Below are 21,093 nucleotides of genomic sequence, written 5' to 3'. Positions count from 1 at the left end.
AGAGAAGACTCAAAAGTAAAGTAGTAATTATACATAAAATACTGAACCATAATCTTTAAATACAAAAACAAATCTAATAAAATACTCAGAAAGACACAAAGATAAAGATACATTCCTCGTTCCATATGCTATCACAAATTTGTACAAATGCTCCTTCTTCTCTAGTGCTATAAGAGCATGGAATGGGTTGCCTGAGCCAGCCAGGAAAACCAGTGACTTGGCAAAATTTAAGTCATTGGTTAACATGCATGACTATAATAAATGCATGACACGTAGGACATAATCATCTTCTTTTTTTAAGTAACGTCTGCATTATATAAGATAAGATAAGAATTGCTGTGAGCACAGTTGCATTTTGTTTGAAAGCACACCTGACATAGTATACACTTATCCAATTCATAAGTTATAAGATTTTAAGGGTAGAAAAAAAGCTGGTGAGATCTAATTAATATATTAAAATGTCTAGAAATGGGTGGGCTTGAATTTGTGATATGTCGAGATCAGAATGTAAAAAATGCAGCTTCGGTGTATGGAGCCATGAAAGAGTACAGGAAACTTTAAGAACAAACAGAATAGCTATTTAATAGATGTGTATAACATTCACTTATTCTATGTGGTCAACATTTTTTTTTCAGAAAATGTTTCTTGCCTAAAATTTTTAGTACAATAGAAATGATTTTTTCGTCCTAAGATTATAGCCTTTAGAGGTGCAGCTTAAGATCTATTGTCAGATTTCTTTTATTTTACCTATCCTTGCTTTATGTTTTGTTTTTTTGTTTTTTTGTTTTTTTTTGAAGGGAAGGACCAAGATACGTATAAAAGTATGCCTACCTTTAAACTATTGACAAAGTGGTGGCTAATCCAACTTTTCCTTTACCAAAAGCATAACACATTCGTCAATGTAACAGGCGACACTTTCACAACGAGCAAATTTATTATAAATGAAATCATTATTGAGATTAATTTAGACTGATTGATACGTTTTCAAGTTTTAAATCCAGAACAGAAAAAAAATGCAATTTACTTATAGTTATAGTTTTCTTTTATAGTTGTTTGACAATCAATTAATTTAGTTAATTATAAAGCATGTGTATTATGGCAAGGGGCGGACTGGGTATCAAAATCGGCTCGGGCACTACCATAAAAACCGGCCCACAAATGGCATGTCATATATTTTCGGTGGGGGGGGGATTTTTACCCCACTCCGCAATATATATATATATATATATATATATATATATATATATTTATATTAGTGTGTGTGTATATGTAATTAATCTTCATTACATTCAGATCGTTCATTCTCTCAAACGTTTTTTCTACTCTAGAAGACTCTCTTCCTATAATTAGTGGAAAGACAGTATACACCGCCAAGGGACAGCTAGGGAGTCCGGGGGAGCGCTGCGAGTTCCCCCAGTGGGGGTCCGGGGAGCCCCGGAACCAGGCATCATTTCCGTTGTTTTAAGCTTTAAAAAATACATATTCTGAGGTATATACAGCGCAATTAGCCTGCTACTCTTCCACTAACAAAAATTCAAAAACTAAATTTGGTATTCACTGGAGTTCAGCGACTGGTAGAAAATGGTAAAATGCTTTAGTTTTATGTACTGGAGGGGGGAGGGCAACCACAAAATCCCTTTTGGCTACGCTCATGAAATTTTGTGATTGTAGTTTGCTTAAGTTGGATGCACTGGGGCAATAAGTAAAGTTTCCCTTTCAGACAATGAGGTCTGAGGCAAGTGATGGTTTGAACCCCTCCCCTCCCGACTACGCCCATGTGTTCTATTATAGTTGTAAGCCTAAATCTCTTTAAAATATATAAAGTTTGATAACGCATCGAAAACTGGATGGGTGCATTCGTAGGATTACATAATGTATTCTATTTATACATGCATGTAGTCTGAAAACTATAAACAACTATAGCAGCCTCAATGAGTTTGAAGCTTTTTGGTATTACTTATAGATCACAGACGTTTCTTTAAAAAATAAGATAATTTTCATCATTAATGACTTCATACTAAACATTAGTTTGCCATTAATTACAAAAAGTATAAAAATTTATTTTGATCTAGATTTATTTTTTAATTAAATAATATTTTTTGTAAGCCTTAAGTGTAGTATTTTTAGATCTATGTTTTAAAAAGAAACAAAAAGAAAACTTACTATTTCTTTTCAAATCGCAGAAAGTAGAACTTTATATCCATATTGAGCTGTGAATAAGTTGGGCGGTTTGCAATTTTGCGGCTGTGTGTCTGTGTTCAAGTTAATTTCTATTAAGTATTGTTAAAGAGCTAATTGTAGCGCCTATTTTTTTATTATTTTTTTTTTGCTTGGTTATATCAATGTTTTCTAACTTAACCTATCTCTCATCCCTCTTTTTCGTTAACTGACAATGGAACCATCAGAAGACGGGGGAGGGAAGGAGCCCAAAAAAATGGGTGCGCCATCAAAGGCCCATGCCGACCAGCAAAATGTTTAGGCCAAACACAGCCTCGAAGACATCAAAGAAGACCATGCCGCTCGTGCATAGCAGAAAGTACAGTCTAACGTTTTGCAAATGATAATACGTAGCCTACAGTGTATTTTTCTTGATATTCTTGTTGAATTTCAAACAAAATTAATTGTAATAATAATTAAAAAAAAAAAACAACAAGAAAACGTGTTCGGGCCTTTGTGTCTTGCTGCTGTCACTTTTAAAGTTGTCTGCATTGAAATTTTGTTTCTTTGGTCGCGGCCAGACCGGCCCATTTGGCACCGGCCCACCGGGCATTTGCCCGTTTGCCCATATAGCCAGTCCGCCCCTGATTATGGCTCAGCAAACTAACAAAAGACCTGAATTCTTTTTAAAAAGGGGGGGGGGAGGGCGGGGTGACATAATATCCTTAGTTGACGCACAGGGTGACACCCACCCTAGTGACGCCACAGTGATTGTCAATACATTTTAAAGCTAGATTTATAGCTTGAACTCGTAATATATGGAACAAAATGTCTTTTTATTTTAAAATTAGATCTATTGGTTTTGAAATTCAAAAAAAAAAAAAAAAAACATGATGTCTTGAACACAGACATTAAAATCTCGGATGCAGTCTGGGAACCGCTGACATAGTGCCTTAGCTATTTAACTTAAAGTTGGCAAGTGTCAACATTTAAGGGGAGGTATCCCTGAAAATCTTATTTTTGTTATTTCTGAAGCTAGGCCTTTGAAATTTGTTATGGTAACATATAATGAAAATCTAAAATAAATAATGCTAAAAAAAATATTTTTTTGAATGATGGTTGCCATGGTAACGGCGGCCATATTGTTTATTGTATACAAATTAAAACTCTGAATTTTGTAAAAACTATTGATCAGAAATACATGAAATTGAATTAAAAGATAAGAAAAAAGAATCCTCTAAATTGATACAACGTCAGAATTAAAGATTTAAGTATGTTAAATTTTTTACACATTTTTGAATTTTTAGTATTTTTTAGACCTAAAAAAACAGGATAAATATTAATTTAAAATACTTTTTAAAAAAAAGTAAATAAAATATTGAAAAAAACTCATTGTACGAGTAATGTTAATGATGTCCTTAAGAAGCGTTTCAAATTTCATCAAAATCTATCAAGTAGTTTAGGAGAAATTCCTAGTAAAGCACAATGACATGTGCAAAAACTAACATTTTGAGAAAAATTACTTTAAAGTATAAATTTTATTAAGATTTTGTCTCATAGCCCTTACAAAAACATTAAAAAAACATGTTTTAGACACAGATTTAAGCAATAAAAATGATTGTAATGTAAAGAAAAATGATTGATCTACTTAATTATGTTATTAGTTAAAAATCGATATCCTAGACCTAAAACTCAATTTTCTCTAGGGATACCTCCCCTTAATCTATCACAGCACAAAGTTACGATAAATTAGAATCAATATCAATTTGTAAACATGGCATCGCGAGTGAGCATGGTTTCAACGAAATTAAAGGTTGGCAATTAGATCTAGACAAGATGTAGATCTTAATTAAATCTGTTTCATTTAGATCTAAATCAACACTATAAAAAAATATAGAAAAATAATTTTTAGCATAACTAGATCTGGTCTAGATCATATTCATGAAGAATTCTTATCTAAATCTAGATCTAAATCCCAAGTCGGGCCAAGTTCTAAGACGTCTACATCTAAGTCTAAGTTAGTAATCTCAGAGTTCTGTCTGAAATCTACTAAGATCTAGAATAATCTAGATCTAACTAACTAGATCTAAGACTAAAATGTCTAAACTCTAAACTAATATAATAAATATTAATAAAGAATAATTATAAGTCCTAACCTAAGTCAGGCTAAGTCTAAGTACTAGATTTACTAGATTCTAGATCTAGATCTACTAGATCAAGATCTAGATCTAGTAGTTAGTAGAGTTAGAGTACAGTAGTTAGACTTAAAGTTAAAAGTAGATTCTAGATCTAGGCAATCTAGCCTATAGTATAGTGATAGTCAGTCTAGATCTATATACTAACTTTAATTTGTACTACGCCTTTACTATTTTTACTGTGAATAGAGAATAGACTTGTTTTTAATGATTTAACTGTATAGGACTATAGGTCTAGAATTTAGCCCTTGTTATATAAAGTAAAGCCCTAAAGCCCCACCAAAGGGAGAGTGATCCTTAAAGTTAAAGGATTACGGGCACGACTTGGATTAAATTGTGCAGATGTGCCTAAACTCAATCTAAGACTAGAGCTAGAAGTAGTAGATTAGATAGATCTAGATTCTAGATTTACTAGATTTAGAAAGCTCTAGACTCTAGAGTCTCTAGATCAGACTATTTAATTTAGTTTAAAAGTGGACGCAAATTGTTGACTTAAGTCTATGGATGGCTGCCTGGTCATGTATTATGCTCTTGGGACATGTCATTTAGCCGTTAGGTGGTTTTGAACCCTGCATACTGAAATCTCTCCCCCCCCCCCCTATTTTGAAGCTGGTGATACATATAACAATAATTACACAAAACTAATTTTACTATTAACGGACAAAAGTCTAGATGGTTCTTTACATAAAAAAATTAAGGCTGAATTCTTTTATTTACTTAGAAATATCTAATTCCATTTCTAATCTAGTTTTTTTTTTACTTGTTCTAGATCTATCTATCTATGTCTAATGCCATGACTAATGATACATTATCTAGATCTATGATCTACAGATCTAGAATAGCTCTAACTCTAATACTATTTTTAACTTAAAGTCACATTTAATTTAGCATACATAATCTATTAGCCTACATAGATCTAGATAGTGAAAGTCATCATAAATCATCTTTAGAGTGTATTTTATAGATCTAACTTCTAAGAGTCCAATGCATTGATATCTAAATTTCTATAAACAAAAACTTTAAATGGATTAATTCACAAGAAATAGATTATGAAGTGATTCTAATCATAAATAAATTTAAACTAGATTCTAGATATATAGATAATTTAGATTTAGTAGATCATATTAAATGCATCAGTTTGTATGCAAGAAGTCAGAACTGGTCCCTTGGGGGGAAAAAAAAGGGCCTTAGAAACAAAAAGTCAACAGCTGTCTACTCAGGCTCTAGATACGTGTGCCAATTATAATCACTAGATGCAGTCAAACATTTTGAGGAGAGATATAGACATCACATCCTCTTGTGGAGACAAAAAAAAAAATACAAAGCTGAGCCCTTGACCCTCTGGATATAGAAAAATACTGTCTTCATTGATAGCCATAGAGATGAACATTATATATAATAGGCCTATATACATGCTGTGTGAGTGATAGTTTGTTAGTAACTTGTAACTCACCATCTAATAGTCCTTTTTTTTTCTAAAGCAGGCCACTAATGGAAAGAGAACATTAGATCTTGATGGAGAGGAAAAGGAGGAACAACAGCTAATGGTCAGTAACAATTTTCTTTAAAAATTGATACATACAGATGATGCAGTTCTAATTTACAATAATGTTTAAAAACGTTTTAAATTAAATGTTAAAAATCTGCTTGGGCCCTTATTTGCTATTTTTATTTTTAAAAGGAAATTATTTTCTTTAATTTACGGAATAATTATGTTTTAGAATAAATTATATACATTTGAAAGAAACCTAATCTTTTTATTTCATGCTACAATCAGAACTAAAAAAATATTCTAAACCCATTTAGGACTATATCAAAATTGACATTTTAGAATATCTTAAAGACAAACATATTTTGATTACTCCCTTGCTTCTCAAATTCTTGGCATTGCTTTAAAAAAAATCTAAGTATAAAATATCTGACTAACATTTACTGTTATTCTTGTTATGGATGAATTTGGATCTTACTATCACATTTGTTTTTCACCAAGCACATCAGTCTGACAATCTTTCCACACATTTATTCATATTTTTCTAGAAAAAAAAAAGACATACCCTCAGATTCATGCTATTCCAGCTCTGATCATTATAGCTTTTGGCTTAGTTTCATTGCTAAATTTCATTATTTTAACTAATTACTTGTATGCCTGTATAACCCTTGGTCAGTAAATTTCATTCTTTAGTTTAATGAGTAGATAATAAGCTTTCATATCACATTTCTATATATATTCTATCTAAACTCTTCAAAATTATGAATAATTAGCAACTTATCACACATATTGAGATTTTTTTTTCTATAGCATTTTTGTTCATTACATAAGAAATCTGTTGGATTGTGCTTGTTCTCAAATTGGCATTCATATTTCAATGTCTTCTGATGGTCACATATGGTCACATATGGTCTGCTTTACTGCCACAAGGCATTAACAAAATGTATGAAACATTTACTTTCCTGATTTGTGTTCATTATACATTTTAAACTTTTTTTTTTTTTTTAAGATGAAAAATCATGTAGACGATGTTGATGACTCTGATGATTCAGAAGATTCTGATGATGAGACAGCCGATGAGAATGAGGACAGTAGCAGTCAAGATGAAGTCTATGAGGAAGAAGATGAAACCAGTGAAGATAGTGAAAGTGAAGATGAACAGCCTGAAAAAAAGGATGATGAACCAGAAAAGCATGTAGATGAATATGAATATGATTCATCTGATGAAGAGGCTAGTGATGAAGTTACATTTTTTTATGTAGATAGAAATGGTGCTCAGTGTAATTTTGATTTATTTTCATTTAGTTGTAACATTTTGTTTCTATCGTTCAGGATGTTCGTAACACTATTGGCAATATCCCCATTGAATGGTATAATGATTATTCACACATTGGCTATGATGTGGAAGGAAGAAAACTTTTAAAGCCAGAACATGGTGATGCTCTTGATGAATTTTTACAAAAAGCTGATGACCCTAATTATTGGTAACCTAACCTATTGACATTATCATATTTAGAATGTTAGAATATAATTTGCTATATTAATTTAGTATCATATTTAGAATGTTAGAATATAATTTGCTATATTAATTTAGTTAGTTCATATCTTTTAAAACTATTGGTGACCTATCCTTTTCACCATATCTTATTAAGAAATTAATTTGCTACGATCAGTTAGTCAATTCATATTTAAAAAAAAAAACAACTTATTTTCAGTAGGATGAATGTGAAAGGTTAAACAAGTCTCTATGCTATTGTTTTTTTCTTGTGTTGTTGATTTATTACAAAGTATAGAAACCAGATGTTGATTTGGTGACAAAATGTCCTAGCGTAGCTTGAGATCCATGAAATATTAGGTCTATAAGCACAAGTCCTCTTTAGAAAATAGATTAATTTAATATTAAAAACTATTAATCACATAGAATGCTTCAGGTATACAAGCACAATATCAAAGAATTGAAATCATAAATCCATTTTAAACACTTGCAAACCTGCAAAATGCGTATTTGTTATGCAAAATCTCCCAAAAATGACAGCCAGTATGCAAATACGAATTTAATCAGTCGCGTTACGCATTTCGTATCTTTTTTTTTTTTTTTTTTTTCCCTCTCTAGACTAGCTTACGAGCGGTCACGGAGATCACGCTAAGCTGTTCTATGATGAAAAAAAACAGAAAGGTGGGGTGAACTCATTGTGCCCTATACGTTGATTGGATGAAAAATGTGGGAGTGGTGGGTTGGTACTATTCAGTTAGCTACTACAATAACATGACTTTATTTTCATTAGAAATTAATTATTTTGGAGCTTAAAAAAAGTCGAATGCAAAAAAAGAATTCCTGATTCCCGTATTCATTATAATCAAAAATATCAAAGCGCTATTGATTCAAAATACCGTATTTTAGCTAGATCTTAGATGCCTAGATTCTAGATCTACATAGTCTTATAGTAAAGTATAGACCTCTAGATTTAGATCTATATATATGGATCTAGATCTACTAATTATACAGTGAGTTAATCTAGAATCTAGATGTAGCTACTGTCTAAGCTAGATTCTCCAGATCTACATTCTAGATCTTGGCCTACGTTTGTTACAGATTCACAGGATCAGTAACACTTCAGAACTAGACTAGATAGATGATAGATCTATCTACTATATAAATTCTAGATCTAGCTTATTGATCTTATTTATTTTAGATTTAGGTTCTAGATCTATCTAGACTAGAAAGAAGTGCAATGACTAGGTCTACATCTAGATTCTAGATGTCTATTCTGGTCTAGTATCTCGATCTCTAGATTCAAGTCCCGATCTTTATTACTATTACTATATTCTATATTGTCTATTAGAAATTAATATAAATTAATGTAGTATATTAGTTAGTAGGTATATCTGGACTCTGGAGGGACTTGAGCTCTGCAACTTCTAGATCTATATTTAGAAATTTTAGATTCTAAATTTACTAGTGACATTTTGACACATATTTGATTTAAATTATATGTCTATCTATCTATCCATAGGCCTATATATTACAGGCCTATATCTATATAATACATATATATACACATACACACCCCCAGTGTTACATTTGACATAATAGTCAATCACACAAGTGTTTCACATTCTGTTGCCAAAATACACATTTTGACTATCAGTGTTACATATTTTTACTTTTTTAGGTAGGCAGGTCTGCACTTGTCTTCCCTTATTCATCCTATTTTTTTAAATCTAGGATCTAGAAATATCCAAAGTCTGCTTATTGTGAAGTGCTAGGCTTATTGTTAGCACCTTTATTTTAGCTCTGTCAGAAACGTTCAGTGATTTTGAGAACAATTGTTGTTTGCGCCAACCATTAACAGGGGGCAACTCCACATTATTATAATTACTACTCTAAACCAAGCTATTTTTGCCTGACTTGTTCCATGCGTATGCTGTCGTTCTGCCTTGTGTTGTTTGCAATATAGCATTAAATTTATGTAAAATGTATTCTAAAAGTAGCTGTTTCAAACACAATATTTCTATATAACTTTTCAGGAGAACAGTGGTGAACAAAATGACTGGACAGAAAGTTGTGCTTAGTGATGCAGACATTGAGACTATCCAGAGAATTCAGGCTTCCAAACACCCAGCAGGATCTGAGGGATTGTATGAAGTAGGTGTTATCCATTTCTGTTAATAGCAGACACTTAGTTAAGAATCCCATTGATTTGTTCTTTCTTTTGTTTATTCAACACTTTCTAGACATTAATTAAAGGTTCAAATTGTCAGGGATGGCAGTAAATTTTTTTTATTGATTGATTTCTGCCAGATATTGCACCATCATTAACTTTTTTATTTTATTTAAAGGTTTTTCTTTGCTTTCTCACAAATTTTTTTATATAGTTGCATGGCAATAGTTATTTAGTCTTACCTTAACCATTTTGTGTTTCAACAGCCATGGGTAGACTTTTTCTCTAATGAAGTCATGAACATGCCAGTTACAGGACGACCTCCAGACAAAAGAAGTTTCATTCCTTCCAAATGGGAAAAACAAAGGGTGTGTATTGCATGGCTAGTTAACAGACAGCTCAAGTTTTATCTGAAAATTTAACAAAATAAACATGTAATTTTTTATACATGTGTAAAAAATAATTATTTTTGTCTACTTTATATATCTTTTCATTGATCAGGTCGGTCAAATGGTTCATGCACTTAAAATGGGCTGGATGAAGCCCAGAGGTGAGATCAGAAAAATGAAACTTGCTCAAGATCCAAATGCACCATCTCTTGATTTATGGAAAGAGGATGCAGAAGTATGTTTGTTTTTTATTTTTTTTTTTTTTTTGTTGTTTTTTTTACATTTTGTATTCATCAATTAATAGTCATTTTCTTGTTTGAATGTTTTAGCCTGAAATAACCAAAAGGTATAGAATGCATATTCCTGCACCAAAAGAGCCTCTTCCTGGACATGCTGAATCTTTCAATCCACCTGAGGAATATCTTTTGGATGCAGAAGAAGTAAGACATTGTTTGACATTGTATGTAAAAGAGATGAAATTCTTTTAATAGATCTTTCTAATTATTTGAAGCTAATTTTTTTTTCAGTTACATATTGTTGTTTTTATGCTTTAGATATTTTATTTTAAACATTTTAAAATTATGGCACCATAAAATTACTTTGCATAGGAAGCTAAATGGAATGATCAAGAGCCTGAAGATAGGCGCATGAATTTTAAGCCTCAAAAGTTTTCTTCTTATCGAACTGTTCCCAAATATGGACTATTTATCAATGAAAGATTTTCAAGATTGTTGGACTTGTATTTGGCAGCAAGACAGAGAAAAATGAAAGTAAACTATATTTATTTTTTCTTTCATGTTGTAATTAGCACTCAGTATTCATTTTATTTTGTGCATTTTAAAGTTCATTTTGTAAACCTGTCAATTGTGTCTTCTTTTTTTTTTTTTAAGTTTATTTTCATTGACAGTAGTAAAGTCTACTTTGTAATTAGCTGTAAGTTGGACTGAATTAGTTTTGACTGTTGATATTGTATTAGAAAGAAAAAAAAACAGTGTTGAGTGATAACATTTGTTATTTTTCAAGATGAACGTCAACCCTGAAGATTTAATACCAAAGAGACCAGATAAGAAAGACTTACAACCTTATCCTACAAAAGAAGGAATGGTATGTAGAGATTTTACTGAATATTTTTACAGGGTTAATAAAAACATACCGAATTGGTCTAATGTGTTGTGCAACTTTATGTCAGTTTCACTTAAAGGATTCAGTCTTGAATGTTTCACCCTGATAAATTTACCTGCTTTGCAGAAGTGCCAGAGTTTTCTCTCTTGAGAGCTTTCCTTTGCTGAAGGGATCATGTGTCATGATGTCCCACTTTCAACCTTCCCGGTGTGATTCAATGAAATGCTATTGGTTACATCCAACATTCATTCACTCATATGCTGGAGCTTTTGAGGGAATTCCATCATATTTAAGAAGCCCAAAGCCTGAGTAGCTTTATACTCCTAATTTTGTTTATTGAGGTTGAAACCTTTAACGACACCAGATGTTTGAAAAAGGAATTCTTCTTTTTACATAAATTGTTTTACTAGACTGACAAGCTCCATTTATTTTAATGCTACTTAAAAGCACTATTGCAACATTATTCTTGTATTTCATAGATATTTTATTGAGTTTTTTTTTTTTTATGTTTTGCATAATGCTTTTATTTTATGCTGTTCGCTATTGTACTTCTAGAGAATAATAATCTTACTATACAATATTTCCACTCAGGTTTACAAAGGACACACTGATATGATTCGAAGTATATCACCAGATCCCTCAGGACAGTGGCTTGTTTCAGGTTTGTAACATTGAGATCAGTTTTTAGTGTTGCACTTGATTTTCTCACAATGTCTTAATTATAACTTAACTGTTCACTTTTAAATTTATTTCTTGGAAGCCCAGGTTGAATGGAAAGCTCTCTTACATCTGATAAACTGGTGGTATTTTTTTTTTTAATGGGGAGTTGGGAGGGGGTGGGGGTAAAAATTACATAGGCAATGACCAGTTGTCTAATGAATGTGAACATTTGTTTCAGGTTCTGATGACTCAACACTTAAATTGTGGGAAGTTAGCACTGGACGTTGCATGAAGACCTTCAAGATGGAAGATAAAGTAACTTATGTTGCATGGAATCCAAATCCTGCCATTAATTTGGTGGCAGCTGTTGTGTATGTAATGTATTAATATTATACATGATTTTATTGGTTTAAGCTTTTCATAGTATTGTTTTTAATATATATTGATTTACAATACCCTGAACTCCCACTCAATAAGATTTCCATAATATGGATGGCTGCCTTGTCAGTTGCCAGTTGGTATGTGCTCTGGCCTGTCATCCCAATGGTCCCTGCTGGAAGTTTAGACTAGCATGTAATAATCTTTAAAATCTGAAGGATCTTCAGAAACATGTAAAACAAAACAATATGTTTGCATATCATGAACATTTTTGTGTCAGCCTTAAGTTTGCATAGCCCTGGTTTTCTTAAATTACTCCCCTTGGAAGTGAATAGTGGGGTTTTACTTCAGTGCTTACTTAGCAAAGGAAGTCAGTAGATTTGTGCAAAATGAGTTTAATCTACTATATTTAATTAAATTATAAATAGCATTCATTTATTTGGATTAACAAGTTAGAGAACTTTAATATTTGTGTTCTTGTCTTGACTGGGTATTATATTTAGTACAAACATTGTCTTATGTTTTTATTTCTATTCACTAGTGGTTCAGATGTCATCATAATAAATCCTGGTCTTGTAGACAAGCTAGTGTGTTCAAACACTGACAACACACTGAACAACTTTGAAGACTCAGGAGGTATGTGCATTGCCAGCAGATTTATTAAGGGGGTCAACGGGTCAAAAATAATCATTTTTCATTAAAAAAAATCGATTTTTCAAAAGTTGCATATTATGTTAGAATAATATCTTATAAATGATATAGTTTAGCTAAAATCATTAAAATAAAGGTATTTTAATGTAAAAAATGAGTTTGAAAGGGGTAGGGGTAAGCTAATTTTGCTCTAAATGTTGAAAAAATCGCCGTTTTACGATGCCGATTACCGCGTAGCCTGCCGTAAAAGTGGGTCATGTTTGGTGTCTTTGAAAAGCCTACGGTCAGCTCTACAAGTCCATTTCAATCACTCATTCATCTAAAAATAACCTTAGCCTTGAAACTAGTTCAAACTAGACCACTACATGTGTCTCTATTCAAATCCGATTGGATCATGATGTATATTTTTGAAATAAACGATTTTGATTGGTTCCTTCCCGCCATGTGGTTCCGATGTTTACAGCAACAATGATGGCGTCCGTGAATCGATAGGAGACCCTTTTGGATATTGTATGCTATCTTTGCCATTATTATTTACAGTAAGTACATGTTTCCTAATATTTTTTATAGATCTAGATATAGCAATATCATAAAAACACAAATCTAGGGGTCGGACAAGCACGTATTCAGTGTTTAGGTTGTACTAGATCTAGTTTTAGTTACTACACTTAGTTGACTTAGTTAGGCTTGGGCTAGGCTAGTCTAACTAAGGCCTAAGGCTACCCTTCTAGAAACTAGATCTAGATTCATATTCTAGATGCCTTAGTTACCCTTAGTATTTAGATTGATCTAGTAACCTCTAGTTCTACAAAATAGATCTAGAAACTTGATTTCGTTTTGGATCTATATAGGTCTATCTCTATCATCTATCTTGTCTACTTTAGTCTAGATCTAGATCTCCATTTCATGAGCAGTAAGATCGTATCCACTGCAGAAGAGAAGATAAGATTCTAGATCTAGAAGATATTTAGATCTAGATCTATATATCTAGATCTATACATCTAATATAGTCTAGATCTAGTTGTTGCTTTTTCTAATTCTAGATCTAAAATAACTTTGATGACTCAAGAATAAATAGTCTGAGTAGTGAATAAATGAGTAATGAGTGAGTCCTAGTTTAGATTTATTTACTAGATTTCTAGATCTAAACTTTACTGGGCTACAATGGCATGCATACATTAACTTTTTTTCTTTTATTTCCAGTCTCAGGTTCTCCTGACTATAATCAGAAGTAATGATCTACCTAATCTGTTACAAGGATTTATAGACATAGATCTACACACATTGGGAATTGTAGGTAAGAAAAAAAAGTTTTGTCCATTCAGTTTTTTCTATCATTCTTTTTAGTTCTTGATTATATATTGAGTAAATAACACTAATGCTATATTTATCATTTGAATATTTTCATAATAGGCTATTTAATTTATATTTTCATTTTCTTTATATCAACAGATCAAAACAACACATGCAGTGCACTGACCCTTCCTCTTGTTGGAAGAAAACATCACCACATACTAGTACCTCGTCAACCATCTACCCTGTCTGAAAGCTGCCTAAATACTGCAGTATGACATAGAAGTACTTCATAATCAAACACCACATCACATGCTGCTTATCACATATATAGCAATAATTTCCACTTTATAGACCTTGATCTATATCATGTTAACAACCTGGGATTCTTTTCTCGTTGGATACTGTCGTTGACCACCACCTCCAGTTACAAAGACTCTTACATCATTATAAAGTTCTACCTAACTTATTTCATTACAAGATTCATCATCAAGCACTGCATGGTTCCTGATGAACCAATTTAGCATCAGCTACTGTTTCAACATACATAAGGACCAGAGTTTTTCTGTCGTTGTAGCTGTACACATGCAATGAGCTTCAGTCTCGCCTTGTCACATTATATCAGCATTTCTTACCATCTATAACATTTATACTGCACAGCATACATATGTGCATTATCAGCTCAATGGCTATATATAAAAAGCCATATCATATTACAATGAAGGACTATCTACTATAAAGGCACTGCACTCCACAATTATTCAGCCACCTAAAACATACAAGTTGCATTTATTTTCAAATACTGGTGCCATTCTTTACTGGATTTATTATTGTGTGTACTCTATCAAACCACTAGTATGAGTACAAATAACATTAGGTGCTTATGAAAAAAAATGCAGGCCTGAAACCTGAGAAAGACTAGATTCCAAATTATTTGAACTGGTGTAGGTAATTTTTTTTTTTTACTTTGAAAAACTTCTTGTGTATAAACCACATTCATATAACGGTATTAATTATATTTTAACTATTTATTTACTTATTATTTGCATGTATTTATAATTAAGGGATACTTTATCTTGATTTTTAGTTGTTTTGGGGCTTACATTAATGTCTGACAAGTAAAAATTGGACTTATTATGTCTTTTTTTTTTTTGCGCTGAGGGGGGGGTGTTGGGAAACCATCTAAAATAAATTTTTAACAATATTTTAATAAATTCTGTGTTTGCTTCTATTCCTAAACGTTACATGAGCTAAATAAAACATCTTTTTGAACAATATACATGCATATCTTGTTTTTCTCATTCATTGAAACTTTAATTTTGATTTTTCTCAAAATGTCAATTTTACATGGGTATGTGTTCTTAAGAATCACTTTCCTCAAAAACTATCAGTTCATTTATAATAATATTTGGTATACGTGTTTAAATATGGTCTTAGCACAGGATGACAATAAAAAATGTCATAAAATGTTTACAGGAAAAGAGTAAAAGACATTTTAATTGGTTACAATGGCTGAAAACACTGTCCGCAGAAGGGGGTAAAATTTAAAAATTTATATAAAAAAATCTATATACATTTTTCACAATGTCTCATTGTCATCCTGTAAGGAGATAGGGTGTCTATCAATGTACCAAATTTCAGACCTATAGCTTTAATGGTTATTTCAGAAACACATTCTTAGAAATTAGATGATTTGATGAAAAAAAGTTGAATTTCATTTAAAAAATATTTTTTAAAGGCATATTATGTGTTCCTATGGTCAAATACATCATTTGAATACATTAAAAAGTCTAAAATGTTAAAAACAAAAAAAAAAAGTTTTCAAGGTAGATGAACCTAAGAAAGGGGATATAACTCTGTATAAATCTATTTTAAAATAGAAATAAAAATCTTCCTTTTATAGTAGAGAGAACTAACCCTTATGATTAGCATCTTGTATTTTGTCTTGATTATGTCTACAGAGCTCATTAACATTTGAATATTACATCAGATTTAGTTACATTTCACAATCAAGTTTAAATAAATCTAAAATTAGCAAAATAGATCCTAAGATAGATTTTATCTTCACTATCTCTATTAGCTACTCAAAATAAAACACCCCTATCATTATTTTCTTATTCTATATTCCAATCATAATCATTTAATTTTCCTTTTGTAGCCTAAACTAAACACTAGCCAAATAATATGTTCCTTTTTCATAGGCTAGTGAGAAAATAAACTACTATTTTCACAAAACCATAAAATTGCTTTCTAATATGCTAGAAATACCAAATAAACACATAAAAATATCTTCACTATTGCTCTCTAAGTTCAGAGTTTGTAAAGGATAAAATAAACAATTGAAAGCTAACAGTGCAGTCATCAATAAAACCATTGTCTAGCAGTATCTGTGACTATAGTTGTGAAAACTGAATTCTAACCTCTGTTGCCTTGCAGCTATACCCAATCATGGGAAAGGCTTCGGTAGTCAACCCTGAGTAAAAATCAGGAGCTGGCGACCCTAAGGCAGTTTGCAGATCCTAGCCCTACACTCTGGCAAAACCTGGAGAGGGGGGAACTGATTTGTGGGCAACATTGTTCCCACCTTGCCTAATGCCCAAGCATTCATCTCATTTCCATAAGATGATCCATAGTCGCTTCACGACTGAAGGAGGCCATATTTAGTTGTGAAATGGTTTTAAAAAATATCACACTGAATAGAATATTTTCTTGTTCAACTGAACTGAACTCTTTATTTTATTTTATATTTCTAGAAAGTAGCAAGTCAGTGGTGGTTTGGTCATCCTACGATGTTGAAGAAAAAGACAAAGGATTTAGGATAAAAGTATCACATACTACGGTAAATTTTTCATCCTGTTCTTAAACCTAAAAAATGTTTCATCCTTTTTGTAATGTTTTGTTTCAAATTTGTAAAACAAAAATAAAAACGTTACCCATAAAAAGATTGTGAAGAAAAAAAACAACATGTTCTATAAAATGCATTTTAATTAAGAATTTATCCAAAGACTCCACAGCAAACATTAGATGCAATACCAAAGTTTTTTGTCCATAGCCTATAAATAAAATCTCCATAATGCTTATTTTGAAATCGTGGTAACATAGAGGCTTTTATAAAGGGTATTTAAACCATATTGTTTCATTTAGAATTCCATCACAATTATTCTTGGTCTGCTTCTAGGCAATTGTTCAGTTTACCTGGCACAATAAGGGAGACTACTTTGCAACAGTTCAAAAAGATGGAAATAAAAGTCATGCTGTTCTTATTCATCAGCTTTCAAAACGTCAAACACAGGTTTTGTTTTTTGATTTCTTACCATTGTTAGTCACTCATGTACTTTCTAATTATCATTTATCTATTGTAAAAAATAATAATAATAATAATCTTTATTATACATATAAGGAAATTTGACTTACAATTTGTGTATTACACCAAACAAAACATTATAATTATAGAAAACCAAAATAAACATTCATACCAGACTCACTCATAATTTACATAATGTGTACAAGCCTCCCCTCTCACTGTTTTTTTTTGTACTGGTAGATATTCATGGAATCTAAATTAAAGTAACTTTGTTTTAATTATATGCAATTTTGTTCTTTTCTACATGTTGAAAATACATTGTTGTGTTATGTGCTTTTTTAAATTAAATAATTTTTTTCTTTATAGGCACCATTTTCAAAACCAAAAGGACTAGTTCAGCGTGTCAGCTTCCATCCTTTACATCCCTATTTCTTTGTGGCTGTAAGTGAAAGTTTTTTTCTTTTGTATTTATTTATTTAATATTGAATCTCACTATTCAGGCTCTCTGCAAACTGCACCACATGACACCATGAACTTAAAGAACTTGACAACTCTGGTCTCCGAAATAACATAAAAGTTTAATGTTCAATAAATCATCATCTAACTCCATTTGAGTGAGGGCTTGAGATGCTTAAATCCTCTCATGCAAAAGCCATGGGCTGAAACTCTGCTGTCCTGCGTAGTGCATACATGTCACCATACAGGTCAAGAATTTTTGGTTTCCCAGACCTGTTCAATAAATCACAGCCAATACTGTACAAGTGGAAACACGTATCGCTGACTGTACAATGTTCTGACGTGGATATCTGAACAACTGTATGAACTCTGTACTGTTGTAGCAAGAACTGCTGGCTTCGCTGTACCTTGTTGAACTCTGTCATAATGTACTGAATCGTAGATCAGGAAGTTGTGTTAATCACATGACCACATCTCTCGTGAATGTCCTAAGTTCTGTTTACAACGCCGATCCTTACCGAAATGTCATGTTCACACTTGTCTCGGCTGACAGATACATCATGTTACTGTTGACCACCTGTGTGGCGGTGCCCGAGGCAATTTGCGTTGGCTATCTACACACACCATTACCCCCATCTGTGCCATCGCCAGGTTTATAACAATATTTTTCAGCATTTCAAGGTTTCAGCTCCATCCCTAACATTTCTTTTTCTATTAGGCTGTAAATAAAATTAACCTTTTGTCTAAAGCAAAGTTGGAAGCATTTTAAATTTAAAAAAAAATATATCTGTATTGTAAGCCTCATTTTAACCTGTACATTATGATACTTACTATGAACAGTTTTATTTTCAGCCATGTGAAAAGTGCTGGACAACTTTCTACCTTGTTCTTAGAAGTTTATTCTTTCCCTGTTTTAGTACATTACAAACTAGATATATTTTAAGTATAAAAAATAATCAATTTACTTCATGTTTCAGACTCAGCAACACATACGTATTTACAATTTAGTTAAACAAGAACTGCACAAGAAACTGCAAGCCAATTGTAAATTTATCTCATCAATTGATGTCCATCCTGGTGGTAGGTTGTGTTCATCTCAAGTGAGATCAGTTTTGTTAGACATAATGAGAGACAGTCAAACCTTATAATATTTACTAGGAAATGAAAGGTTCACCATATTATTCAATATATAAATTCAAAGTGTTATAATTATTACTTGTGTCATTTTTTAAAACTTGTATGTTATTTCCTACAGGTGACAATGTGATTATTGGAAGCTATGACAGTAGACTGTGTTGGTTTGACCTAGATCTATCAACAAAACCTTATCAAACACTCAAGTAAGAATACCATTACCTTCATACTCAATTCATGGCTGTCTTATTTCTTCGGAATCATTTTGTTTTTGTCTCACTTAACACTTAGTTGGCAGGAGGCTTAAAATTTTTTATTATTGTAAACTGTGATGCCCAGAAATGTTACAGAAGTCTGCAAAAGTGATTTCTTGGTTTAGAGAAAGAAATAATAAATGACCAAGACCTAACTGAATGTGTGCATCTTAAAGCTGAGAACACTAGTTACCCAATGTCTCACACCCTTCAGTAGCATCCTGTGAGCATATTTAGCACTCAATCTTGTCCATCCTGAAGACTTACTTTTCCTATTTAAAAATTTGTAACTGATAAGTACACATTGTTGTTCTCATTGTTTCACAGATACCACAAAAAAGCTTTGCGTCAGGTTGCCTATCACAAACATTATCCACTATTTGCCTCTGCATCAGATGATGGTTCTGTTATTGTTAGCCATGGTAAAGTTTATAGGTAAGTTAATATTTTGAAGTGGTCAAAGTTATGGATACAATCAGCCTAGTATCTGTCTCCATTTGAAAATGTCTATTCAACAAATAACATTTTATTTTTACTTTGCAGTGACCAACTCCTAAATCCTTTAATTGTTACAGTCAAGGTTTTGAGAGGTCATAAAACTGCTAACCACCTTTCTGTTCTGGATTGCAAATTTCACCCAACTCAACCTTGGGTATTTTCTAGTGGAGCTGACAGTACTATCAGACTTTATGTTTAGTAGCCTGTTTTGAAGGCAGCAAATTTTTGGATGTGAGACTGAATATGTATGCCTGGTTTTGTGTTGGTTTTAAGTCTAATGACTGACAGGATTGAAACTATAGTTCACCAGCATTTGGAAAATGATATTGAATGCTCTTTATTGATTAGTTAATTTGACATATATTTCATACTTATGAATATAATTGGTGAAAATTACATCTTTGTTGGCATTTTAAAATAGTTGTAATAGTCTTGCAATTAACTTTTTGCAGCAGGCATTAGAAATAGAAAAATATAAATGGCGCCTTGGATGCATCAATGTTCCACATTCAAATCATTGAAGAAAAGGTTGCTTATTTAAAACTAGAATTGATAATTTAAATATTGGCCTTTAATAATAAATGCTAGATACCAATTCATCAAAAATTGCTACTTCCAGATTGAAGAAAAAAGTGTTAGCATGTTAGAAAAAAGAAAACAAGGATTGCTTTTAGTAAAGCAATGAAACAAAGCTTTGATCATTGGAAAAATAAGCTCCAAGGCTTGAAAGCTGTGTGTTTTAGTTGAAGTGCCTCTATTGTAAACTGCTTACTAAAAAATCAACCATCTTAAAATAAGTGAAAGATATTCCATTTAACAGTCAGGAATAATAATACATAACATAGTACCTGGTATTTTTAAAAAACGAATTAGATTGGATGGTTGTGACGAGTAAAATGTCAAGTTCTTTTAAATAATACTTAAAGACCATATCAATTAAAAAGTTATTTATTTGAAGACTTTTCATGATGAACTAAACAATGTCAATGATGATAAATTGAACTTGAACAGTGCCAGCTCAATAAAAAGGAAATGAGCTATAATTTATAATTTTAACACTATGTGTTTTAATGCAATGTCACGAAGTGCTTCCTTCACACTAGAATTATTTAATATCTATACTATAAAGTAGAATGTAAGGCGTATTTATGTATGTATGTATGTGCCGAATAGAAATCAAAACCGTTTGACCAATCTTGATCAAACTTGGCAGAAATGTTCCTTGGGTACTAACTTAGACCGTAGTGTATGTATTGTAGCCCTAAAACAAACTTAAGACCCTCAAAACAAACAAAAAAGTTGACCGAGTCTATGAAAGTATAGTATCTTATAAATCTAGGCCATGTTTACCATGTTGACATGAGAAAAGATCGAAAGGATTTAGACCTAGATCTAATTTTAAGAACTACACTTTGCACAGATTGTTTTTATACTTATACACATGAAAATTA

The 21,093-nt window shown here is 31.8% G+C and overlaps 1 protein-coding gene across 1 annotated transcript; it reads left to right on the top strand.

Annotated features, from left to right (window-relative positions):
* The first annotated feature begins 3,875 nt into the window (after positions 1–3,875).
* LOC106052987 (ribosome biogenesis protein bop1-like) lies at positions 3,876–20,038 on the top strand. Its single transcript, XM_056036185.1, has 20 exons — positions 3,876–3,970; positions 5,834–5,899; positions 6,851–7,072; positions 7,174–7,325; positions 9,370–9,487; positions 9,770–9,871; positions 10,005–10,127; positions 10,222–10,332; positions 10,501–10,662; positions 10,916–10,996; positions 11,606–11,675; positions 11,913–12,045; positions 12,594–12,688; positions 16,750–16,835; positions 17,175–17,288; positions 17,667–17,741; positions 18,734–18,836; positions 19,012–19,096; positions 19,472–19,579; positions 19,688–20,038. Exons 1-20 carry the CDS (start codon positions 3,932–3,934, stop codon positions 19,839–19,841), a joined length of 2,199 nt encoding a protein of 732 aa, XP_055892160.1. The 5' UTR covers positions 3,876–3,931; the 3' UTR covers positions 19,842–20,038.
* The last annotated feature ends 1,055 nt before the right edge of the window (positions 20,039–21,093 follow it).

The sequence above is a fragment of the Biomphalaria glabrata genome, chromosome 7, assembly GCF_947242115.1.
Source record: "Biomphalaria glabrata chromosome 7, xgBioGlab47.1, whole genome shotgun sequence".
In the NCBI taxonomy this organism is placed as follows: Eukaryota; Metazoa; Mollusca; class Gastropoda; family Planorbidae; genus Biomphalaria; species Biomphalaria glabrata.
This window is presented reverse-complemented; position numbering and strand designations above follow the sequence as displayed.

What these genes read in the sequence shown, in the direction of transcription:
- LOC106052987 (XM_056036185.1), top strand. Translation starts at nt 3,932, where the DNA reads ATGGCATCGCGAGTGAGCATGGTTTCAACGAAATTAAAG. An exon ending in TTTCAAAACGTCAAACACAG is followed by an intron (nt 17,289 to 17,666) that starts GTTTTGTTTTTT and finishes TTTTCTTTATAG; the next exon opens with GCACCATTTTCAAAACCAAA. An exon ending in AGCCATGGTAAAGTTTATAG is followed by an intron (nt 19,580 to 19,687) that starts GTAAGTTAATAT and finishes TTTACTTTGCAG; the next exon opens with TGACCAACTCCTAAATCCTT.